Genomic DNA, 11,879 nt, shown 5'->3' on the forward strand with positions numbered 1-11,879 from the left:
TCAACCTTTTAATTTTTCTATAATAACCCTCAATTTTTTTCCCAAAAAAAAACACTTACATTTGATAAGTTTTTTCACGAAAAAACTGCTAAATGGACAATATAAAATAAATGAAAAAATGCAAGGCTTTTTAAGGAAAAGATAAAGTTGAGCTTCAATTAGGGAAAAACACAATTTATCAGGTATTTTATGGCATTAGTTCAATTCTGAATATATTTTGATGCACATTTAAATGATTGTCATGTTTCAAGAAAAGACTCTTCACAGCGGTTGAAACAATAGTCATATGAAATGTCTAAACTACAAAAAAAGTATTTGCTTTTACAACTACGAAATCAGAATGCATGCTTATTGCAAAAGCTAGTAATAATAATTTTAACGAGTTACACAAGAAAGTGGCATATATTAGTCTTTACCATGATAGTGTTGCAAAGAGTCGTGAGTTTTTAAAATATACTAATAAATTAAAACGATTACATTAGGGATAAAATTTAGAACCGAAAAATCGGACCGGAACCAGAATCGAACAGGAATATATAGAACCAGTTTCGGTTTCGGATTTACAAATTGGCTTTATCCGGGTTCCAGGTAATCAGGATTTAGGTCGACCGGGTCCGGGTAAACCGAGTCTAAAAACTGGAACCGGTATTAGGAACCGGAACCACTTTTATGGCCAGAACCGGTTTTTGTGAAACGTTTAAAGGATGCATATCTCATTCATTTCAACTCCGATTGACATGCAGGTTTTTCCAACATGTAGTTTAGGATTTGTACATGATTTTAGACTATAAATTTGCCATTTTTAGTTTTATATTCATTGACTTACAGTCCCCCAAAGTCGAGATATCAAAGCTGAAAGTTTTTAGGTTTTCAAGTTGTTTGTATTCGGTAAAAGTTTTAAAACATGAATATCTAATTCGAATGAAGTTGGATTGACTTGTGGTTTTTTTCAACTTGTAGTTTACAGTTTGTACATGATTTTTTACTATAATTTTGTCTTTTTTTGGTTTAATATTCAATGATCTACAGTCCTCCGAAGTCGGGATATTAAAACTGAAAATTTTCAACTTTTCAGCTATTTGTTTTTGTACTGTGTATTCTATGAAAATGTTAACATATGCATATCCCATTCGTTTAAAATTGGATTGACATGCGGTTTTTCTTGAGTGTATTTTGGAGTTTGTACATGATTTTAGACTACAATTTTGTTGATTTTGGTTTCATATTCAATGAGTTACAGTCCCCCAAAGTCAGGATATCAATATGAAAATTTTCAAAGTTCAACCCACTATATAGTAAGTAAATACCAAAAATTCCGGTTTTTACGGGTTTTCCGGTTTTAAACTCACTTTATCCGGTTCCAACCTACCCACTTTGATGTTTCCGTATTTTTCGGTTCTAGACCCACTTATCTGGTACTGTACCCGGAATTGGTTCCTATACACCGGTCCGGTTTCCGGTTTTACAAAATCTCGTTAACTGATTCTAGGTTTTCCGGATCCAGGTTCGGGTTCATCCGGTCCGGGTTTGGACCCACTTTCATCCCTAGATTACATTACATTTCCAAAACATTTTTTATAAAAGAACAAGATTATTATATCACACTTTAATAACATTTATAAAAAGAAAGTAAATACTCACACATTTATAATACAATTCACAAAAAGAAAATAATTATATGAAAAGTTATCTACGTAAAGTAATCAAACAGAATATTTATGGAAAGTAAAGAAAGCAATTAGTCACATTTATAAGACATTATATATTAAGAAAATAACAATATGAAAGTTATTTATGTAAAGTAATCAAATAGATCTATGAAAGGAAAATAAAGATAATAAATAAACGTGAATTGTATATATGTGGAGGAGGTGGCAATGCAATGCATGTCGATCAAAAAAAAAGGAAAAATGAAAAAAGAAAATGCAAATATTGTGCTGTCGACAAACATTATACGTTACATGGGTCGGTCCGTCATCGAGGTTTGAACAGTGTACACGTCTTCCACGCGCCTAAAAGTGGATTAATGTTTTTAGTTATTTTCTATTTTATTGTTTTTAATTTTTAATAATTTCTTTAGTTCATTTAAGTTTTAAAGAGTATTAATTGAATATAAAAATATGTATATATAATTCAATAAAAGATATATAAGCGCGTAAGTTGACGTGTCTATAGGCGCGTGGGAATAGTGAGTGGGCATCAATGACAGATCGATGGGCTCTTTTTACTTTATTGGGCTGGTACCTGGGTGGTGGGTGGCATGTGGGCCGGATCCGGACGTGAAGGAGAAGATTTTAATTTTAATTTTAATTTTAATAAGTAAATAAAACACCCAACCAGAATTTTTTTCATAAAAAAATAAAATAATTTTATTAAATAATTATATTAGATGTGAGATTTATATATTACATGAGTTTATTTAAAAAGAAATTTGAATATTAAATTCTAAATATTTGAGAAGTTTGAATTTATAAGGAAAAAAATAAGAAAAATATTGACTTATTAAAATTAAAGTGTTTTTATTTTAAATTTAAACAAATAATTTAGATAAATAAACAAAAGAAATAACCAGGTTTTAATTTAATAATTTTAAAACTAAAAAGAAAATATATTAATAAATTTGATACTTATTTATTATTACATCTAACTACCATGTCAAACTTAATAAAATGAAAAATCCATAAATAACATCTAAAATAAAAATTAATTTAAAATAACCATAAAATAAGATGTGACAATATAAATAAAACTGTGACATGTAACCAAAAAAATTATTTATTAAAGAAGATTTATTTATTTCAAACTAAAAAAGAAAATAAAAATCGAAAACGTAAGAAATAAACTTTTGACACCATAATTTTCGTGGAGGAAGGAGGGACTGTGATCACAGAATATGACACGTGTCCTACTCAACCCCTTTCATCTTACAGGCTATAAATTGTCACCAAAGCCTAACTTTCTAAACATCACTAACATTCACATCGGACTCGAAATCGGAATCCAAATCCAAATCGAAGTTGAAATCAAAAGAGCAAGAGAAAGAAGATGGGTACAGCAACCTTTATTGACATAATTCTCGCAATCATCCTTCCTCCCCTTGGTGTGTTCTTCAAGTTCGGGTGTCAGGTAAACCCTAATCGCTCTCACTCGATTACTGTTTCTTAACAAGTAATTCGTCTATTTTTCTTTCTTCTGTATGCATATCGGTTGATCTAAGATAGAATTCTAGGTGAAATTTCGAAATTGTTGATGTTTAGTTCATTACTTTTCGAGGAATTAAAGTATTGAAGAAGCGAAATCTATGTATGCTGATTGTTGATTGTTGATTGCAGGTGGAGTTTTGGATATGTGTGTTGTTGACTTTGTTTGGATGGATCCCTGGGATTATTTATGCAATTTATGCCATCACCAAGTGATTTTTATGGTAAGTAAGAGTTCTGTTTGGTATAATTGTATATCATGCATTTTTTATTCTTTAAACAAAGTAATAAGCAATGAAAATATATATTTATTACTAATTTTTTAACTTCGAGAAAGATGTCGGTTGTTATTGTTCACAAGTGTAACCAAATTCTATTGTTACTTTTTAAAATCCATAAATATCAACGATATTAGTTTAATAGTTTAAGAAACAAAAAAGAAAAAGCTTATCTAACCAAATCCATAAATATCAACGATATTAGTTTAATACTTTAAGAAAGAGAAAAGAAAAAGCTTTTATGTAAGGTTCACTAACTTCTTTTCGGATAATATCTAAATAGTTTCAGCTGTTCCAAAAAAAATATCTAAATAGTTCCAAAAGTATAAACAAAAAAAATTGAAAAAAAAAACATAACACGTGGGCTGATTTTCTCTAGTATTTATTCAAATGAGAATTTTATTGTGATTATTGGAGCATAAAATGGTGATGGAACATTAAAAAGCAAGAAAGATTCTAATTATGTTGTTTTTTTTTCTTTAGGTTGTTGGCATCGGATCGGTTCTTATCAGATAGAACACCCATATTCTTGTCTCACTTGTTGTTTTCCTTTTGATTTTTTTAGTTTCTAATTGATGTGTCGTAATTTTTTTTTCTACATTTGTTTTGGTTTCAGTATCCGATTTGGATACAGTTGTGTGTTGTCCTTGAATGTTGATGTAAATTAGATCAATACATATTATTATGTTACATATTATCAATCATATGTTATATATATATATATATATATATATATATATATATATATATATATATATATATATATATATATATATATATATATATATATATATATATGATGATGTGGATAAGATTTAATTAAATGAATTATATATGACTCTTTGGTTTAACGTGCTCTAAAATGTGGTCTTGAAGAATAGATGATCAAACTACTCAATGCCAAGACCACAAATCGGAAATAAAATTGAAGGTGTATCCACCATAACCAAATAGCTTGTTTAAGGCTATTAAATTTGTTCGTCAATTGAATAGCAGCACCCTCGTCATCGAGCTCAAGATAAATTATTCCAATAAGAATTAACAATCTGATTAAACTCTGGTTCGTTTGTTGATCCTGGAGGAAAAAAGTAAAAGGTCTCATCAATAATCCAATACGACATTTGATTAAAAAGACACCAAGTCTAGCTTGCTTTTCTTACTGCAATTCGATACAAAACGTTCATCTAGATACAAATGCGATCTAGCTTGCGTTTCTTACTACAATTGGAACTAACACGAGTAAGAGAAAATGCACCCATAACAACTTCAAAGAGATCATTTACAACAATAAATTTGTTAAAATCATTCGCCGCCTCACTTCGAATCGTATTAAAGTCACCAAACAACAAATCCGAACCTTTATTGTTGCTGATAAACATTTGAATGTAGTCACAAACCATCTTTTTCTACAACTCCTGGGATGCACATGTTGTAACACCCATAAGATAGGGCTGGATGATTAAACAATAATAGGATAATTATTCGTCATGACGATAAATAGATTTTTCAATGCAATATTATTTAGGGGAAATGATCTAAGCGAAAATCAAATAGTTGTTCAACCGAGAGTATGCATATAGAGAACATCCAAATCTGACTTCATGAGAGGAAGTTATGATTTTTCGAAGTATCCAACGCAACTGTGTTAGCACAGAAACCGAAATTCAAATCGGTCGATCGTTATGAAAAACATTCTAAACGAGCATCGAAGATCTCATTAATAGGTATCTATTGATATAAAGACAATCGAGAATGGATATCGTATACAAGAATTATGATTTTTATACGGATTTTAACAATCTAAGTCTATTAAAAATATAAATTTAAAAATAAAGAGAGAATTAGTTGATGGATTCTAAATGAAAATTGTAGATCTCATTGATAGCTACGCGTATTAAGAAGAAATGATTTTTTGAAAAATCAAAATTTTGCACGCGCGCGAGGGACACAATGCTCAACAGGCTGCCGAGATGGTGTTGTGGACGAATCTGGACCTTATGGCGGCAAGAGGCAGGATCAATGTCTCTTGAATTGTGCGATGCACATCTTGTCGATACATGGTACACACTTATCCAACTATAAATACCCCTCAAATTCCTTCATTTCTCAACCCATACTCTCTTATCTCTCTCTGAAAACTCTCTAGTTCCTGACCACTTTAGCGACGCCCTACGGCGTCAGATAACTAGAGAATAGAAGTTCCCGTGTCACAGTTCAGTCTGCACAATTCCCCGTTTTCATTAAAATACTTTATAAGTTAAGTTGCACTTACTCTGCTTTAAGTGTAACTTGTAATTATACTCATAGTTATTATTATGAACCTATAATTAAGATTTATTAGTAATTTCAAACTCATTATATTGATTGATCTACTAACGAGGATGATGTATAGGCTAGATTTAGCGAGGTGTACATTTAAAGTGGGATTTCCAAACATTATATACCAAACGGACCGTACTTTCGATATGATCCTACATGGTTATTCCTTACTTGATAGATATTGTTGTAAACATTCAGATTACTGAGGAATCTATACTATCATTAGTCACATGAATATAATACCAAGACTTCAGTGATATGAACTTAGGTCATGTCATAGGAAAAGCTAAAGTACTAAGGCGAAGTTATGCCCAAATTGCGAGGCATCCTCTTTTATCAATTGAGTGCATAGTTACTTTCATCTTACAAATAGACATGAACTATTTAGATAATTGAATGCTATATATGCTTATGTGCAAAGATGTTATGTTTTAGGTGAAATATTATAAAGATAAATTTTATATGACTTATGTTGTATATATATTTTCATGAATATAATACATAGGGTAATTAAGGGTAATGATTAGAATTATAAGATGTCATCGTATGATGAAAGTTAAGATACCATAGTATGATGAGAGATGAAACTGATAAGATGCCATATTGGATCGAATGTATGTAGTGAGGAGTCGAAAGTAGTCAGAGTCTGTAAGGTGTCGAAAGTAATGTAGTTTCGACAATCTATCTATATACAAGGTATCTTAGTTTCGACATTTAAATGTCTAATCCTTGTATCTTTTTGTGAGTCGGTTGTACCCTATAAATAGGCTAAGTACATAGAGTAGAGGAACGAACGAACTAAGTGTTATTTGGATTTTGTACTCTCATTTTCTTGTGTACTCTTTAGACGTAATAGATCCAAAACATATCATATTTAGATGTTGTGTCTTCTTACAACTTTTATTGATTGAATCATGTTCTTAATCAATCTCTAACTTGCATCAATTGGTATCAGAGTGGGATTCACTCAATCAACTGAAGTTTATCGTATTTTTTTTCAATTGCTCGTTCCAATTCAAAATATTCTACAAATTGAATCATGAAATTGGTGTTAATTGATTGTATTGAATTGATTCTACACTCTGATTTCTGATCAATCTCTGATTGATTTCCTTCTTAGATTTCTATTTGAATCAAAAATTCTCTTTCTTCGAAGTCCATACAACAATGGCAAATTTCAATATGAACACCATGTCTAATTTCTCTCACTTGCTCGGATCATCAAAAAAGATTCTGATGTTGATTCCAGAATATTATGAACAATGTTCTGGGAGGATGGAGGATTATCTGAATGGGAGTGATGAAGATCTGATGATATCGATCAAAAGATGAGAGCTTTTTCAGGCAATGTTAGTCGATGTTGGTACGACTGCAAGTTCTGATAGCATGATCACATGAAGATCCATGATGAAGGAAACTGACAAGAAATGTATGTGTGAATTACGTGGTGCTCTTCCACCAATAGTATGCAATTACGTTCGAGGATGAAAAACTACAAAGAAAATATGGGATACACTCAAGGAGAAATATCATGGAAATGAGAAGACAAAGACGAGTCCAGTCAAACAATGTGTGCGAGAGTTGGGAGAATTCAAGCAGAAGAAAATAGAATCAATGGAATCATACTATGATCGATTGAATAAATTGATCTTCAAGTGTTCTCACTTTGGAGTGACACATTTATCACTAGATTTTAATCTCACCTTTCTCATGGGTTTAAGATAGGAATGGAGAAATATCAGTTTGATGATCAAGACATAATAAAGCTTTGATGGTTTCTTACTTGCAAATCTATACAATGTCTTGAAAGCATACGAAAGTGAAATCAATGATATTGCTAAAGAAAGTAAATTGAATCTGGGAGGACCGCTGGCTTTGGTGTCGAAAGTTGTTGCAAAGGAATTTGATGTCAAATATGATGAACAAGCCAAAAATGGTGAAGAAGGTTTCTTGTTTAACTCCAATGATGAAGTTGTCGCATACTACTCAAATAACAAAGTAAAGAAATTATTTGAAAATCATTTTAATCCAAAATTGCATAATAGCAATGAGGTTAAAGGAAACATGTCATCTTGAAAAAGTGTGAAGGATGACTTGAAAGTAGAGAAGAAGGATGTTAAGGGTTCATATGAGAAGAAGAAGGAGTTGAAACTGAAAGGAGACTGAGGTTACGACTGTAATTAATGCAAAGGGTCAAATCATTTGGCAGAGGATTGCATGCTGAGGAAGAAAGAAGAGAAAAATGAGAGATTCAAAGACGAAACCTATTACGTGGAGAGGCTTGAAGAAATTCATTCACAAACAAAGAACCTTTCGTTAGTTGATAAAGTAAATGATGAGGAAGATGAAACTTATTAGAACTAGTCTTCAGGATCGGATGATGATGAGATGTGTCATCCAACTCATGGGGAATGTATGCAAAAATGGAAGAGGGTGAAGATGAGAAAGATGTTTAAGATGAGAATGATGAAAAATATGAGATTACTAGAAGGTGTTTTGTGTCGCCAAACTCAACTAAATCACCAATGACAGCAAATGTACGTGATCTTCTTAACTCATTTAAAATTCCTTCATTTTTTTATCATGATGTTTTGTTTATGTTTGATAATATGTGTGCTTATCTTAATGACATGTTAATCTCCATGAGTAGTGAAGCAGAAAAGTCCAAATCCCAATTATATGAAGCTAGAAATAGACTCGAAGAAAAGAAGGGATTAAGGGAATCTCTTGATCTAAGAATAACAAATCTTTTAATAGATAGAGGCTCATTTAGAATGGACAGTACGATGCTTGTTAAACAAAGGAACATATATTGTTATTTAGTTAAACCTATGTATGGTAAATTAACAGAATTTTATCATTCAACTGACATATGCGATGAACATCATTGGAAATTGCTTCCTTTTCTTTCGTTTAAAAGAGAACAAATAGAAGAAACATCATATGACTATGAGAGTAATGTAGTTGAATATGATAAATTTCCAGATGATTCTTATGCATATGCTATTGTAAATATAAATGAATATTTGAATGTGTAACGACCAAATTTTCAAAAGAAAATTTTCATTTTTGATTAACCAACATACTTTCCACAAACCATGAAATCGAAAATACATTTGTTTTCAAAATTCATATCAAATACAATTTTATTTCAAATCATCAGAGGTTCCCATAAAAATGCATGTGAGAGAGTGCATGCCGCGCCATCAAACCTTGTCCTTGCCCTTGGGCTCAGATGTACCTGAAAAAAATCTACAAACTGTAAGCTAATGCTTAGTGAGTCCCCTATAGAATACCCCACACACAATCCACATAACATATATCATATTAGTTATAGAAGCTACATATATCACATAAGCCATGCATACAACATATAAGGAAGTCATGGAAACCCTCCAGGGTCTTACACCTAGTGCCACTGGAACCCCCACGTGGTCTTAACTACCTATAATGGGAACCCCCACATGGTCTTCCTGCCATGTAAACCCCCACATGGTCTTCACTACCAAGAAAATATCATACAAACTCATCATGCAAATATACTATGCCATGGAAATCCTCCAAGGTCTTATACCATATGCCAAGGGAACCCCTTGGGGTCTTCCATTCAAATGTCATACTAACACAATGCATAATCGATCATCAATCCACATATCATAAAATGGGCCGGCCTTGGTGCCTTAGACCCATTGGTATGGTGAGTAGACTCACCTTTGTCTGCTGAATCCGAAAGTTGTTCTCCTAACAGTCTGTAACCACCTGTGATGAACAAATAACATTACCCAAGGGTCGGACTGAATACAATCCAAATGAAGAACCCAAACCCAATTCCTTTTACTGTGGCCCAAAAAGTCTTCATTTGCTAATGGGCCCAAAGTCCATGTCCAAAATCATTAATGGGCCTCATAGCCCAATGAACCTCAACCATAGTATCCATGGCTCAAAACAGATAAGTTGGCCCACTAACTCTAAAACATTTCCAGGCCCAATGACAAATTAAGGCCCAAAAGCTTACAAGCTCAAAACAAGTCTGAGTCCATCTACTGTGTGTACGCCTTGCGTACCACCCTGGTACGCGCAGCGTACTGAGTCCCCGAGCTGTACGCACGACATACTCTATCTTATGTCTAACGCACAAACAGATTAAGCACTTTCTTCCATTAAGTGTGTAATAATCGATGTTCTAACATCCAATATCAGATCTGAGCTCATTAAGACGTCCTAGGGCATAAAGTTGGCAACTTTATGCCCTTGCATGTTATATGGGATTTAAAAACTTCATTCTCACATTAGGACTTCATAGGAAGCTTCAAACTCATGCATGGAGTCTAGATACTCTACAAGGTAGCACCTTTATGCATCTAGCATGCTCACAAAGTCAATATCTAACCATTTTAGCCTCTGGAGTTGCTCAACTCTCAAGAGAAGGTCTAAAACCAACTAAAGGGGAAAAAACTAGAAAACCCTAGCTAGATCTAAACAATAAGATGGCAAGATCAAATCTTTACACCTCCAGAAGCTCTTCAAGGTGATCTAGATGCAGATTCTTGAAGCCCAATGTCACTCCAAGCTTGCCTAACAACTCCTTCTTCTTGAATGAACACTAAAATGGCCACAAATACACTCCTTAAGCTCAAAACACTCTCATAAGGTATCTCTGGTGTAGAAGGGCAAAATAAGACTAGGGAGGTTGACTAGGGTTTAGTCCAAGAGGCTTAAGGGTGTTTAAATATGTGTCAAGTTCGAGAATTGGGATTTTGGCCCTCTGTTGCGTACGCCCATGCGTACGCGACCACCTTCCGAGATCATGCATCCTTAGTACACTAAGCGTACTCTTAGAGTACGCCCCGCATACTAAGGGACCTTTTATGCCATCATTTCCTTTTCAAGGGTCTAAAGAGTAATACCTGAATTGGAGTGTTACAGAATGTTGATGATCTTGTGAAAAATTGTGAATGAAACCTTAACCAAAAATGAACAAGTCAAGATTTTGAACGTGACTGAGAAGTCGACACTTGGTTCTCAACAAAATTTTGCTGATATCGAAGATAATTCTGGCAATAACAGTGAAATTAAGGTAGAGGAATGTGTCGATTGCTCATGATTGTCTGCCATTAATGTCAATTGCATGGCTAAAGAAAAAGAATGTAATGATTTAATGTCAAAAGTAAACAATGATCAACCTTCGACATCCAATATATGTGATTCTCATGATACTGTTGTAGTTGAGGACTATGTGAGTGATGAGGATGAAGTTTCGAATGAGAAACCAATCCCAATACTTTTTTTAGATCAAGTCTCGGAAGATTCAGAGGAGTAAACAAAAGTTTTGAAAGAAAAAGGAAAACATTATCTTGAATCAAATACAGTGATATATCCTAGGTTCAAGGATACAGAAAATGTTGTGTTTCCAAATCAAGTCTTTGTTACTATGGAAATGGTGATAAAGTAACTCCTGAATTGAAAAAGTTGGTAAATGAAGACAATAAGAGTGTGACGAAAGAAGGATTCTATTCGAATCATAACACGGTAAAAAATGCTTTGAACGAAAATTCGAAAACTTTTCAATAACAAAATAAACCAAAACCTGTTTGGACTGTGAAAACAGAAAAATTAGTTGTCAATAATAAAAACAAAGAAAAAAACTATTGATTCTTTACCTAATGATCCAAAAAATCAAAGGGTGAAAACACAAACTTTCAAAAGCAGAGTAGAAAATATGGCTTCTGAGGAAGGAATTTGGAAATCAAAAGCACAAAATAAAGCCTACTGGAAAAATGAAAAAGTTTTTCACAAACAAAAGGTTTTTATACAAAAATCTTTTGAAATATGCAAGACGTTTTCACAAAATGCAAAAAAAAATTCAAAATAAACAATTTCAGAAGCAAAATAATTTTCAAAGGAGTTAAAACTTTGTTAAAGATAACCTTCGACAAAATGGTTCACAAAGAAATGCTACAAATTATAAAAAAAAAAATGAGTTTTGGTCAAAATCATGGACAAAGGAAGTTTGTTCAAAATGATGAACAAATGAGTTTTGGTCAAAATCATGGAAAAAGGAGTTTTGCTCAAAATTATAAAA

The 11,879-nt window shown here is 32.6% G+C and overlaps 1 protein-coding gene across 1 annotated transcript; it reads left to right on the top strand.

The window, feature by feature from the left end:
• Positions 1-2,954: 2,954 nt before the first annotated feature.
• On the top strand, positions 2,955-4,179 carry LOC111895783 (hydrophobic protein RCI2B). The gene is made up of 3 exons (XM_023891848.3): positions 2,955-3,126; positions 3,333-3,424; positions 3,962-4,179. The coding sequence occupies exons 1-2, from the start codon at positions 3,046-3,048 to the stop codon at positions 3,414-3,416; spliced, it is 165 nt and encodes a 54-aa protein (XP_023747616.1). The 5' UTR covers positions 2,955-3,045; the 3' UTR covers positions 3,417-3,424; positions 3,962-4,179.
• The last annotated feature ends 7,700 nt before the right edge of the window (positions 4,180-11,879 follow it).

The sequence above is a fragment of the Lactuca sativa genome, chromosome 9, assembly GCF_002870075.4.
Source record: "Lactuca sativa cultivar Salinas chromosome 9, Lsat_Salinas_v11, whole genome shotgun sequence".
Taxonomy (NCBI): domain Eukaryota; kingdom Viridiplantae; phylum Streptophyta; class Magnoliopsida; order Asterales; family Asteraceae; genus Lactuca; species Lactuca sativa.

Bases quoted from the DNA above. Each gene is read 5' to 3' on its own strand.
- LOC111895783 (XM_023891848.3), top strand. From the start codon at position 3,046: ATGGGTACAGCAACCTTTATTGACATAATTCTCGCAATCATCCTTCCT. The intron at 3,127-3,332 runs GTAAACCCTAAT...TGTTGATTGCAG, and splicing joins TCTTCAAGTTCGGGTGTCAG to GTGGAGTTTTGGATATGTGT.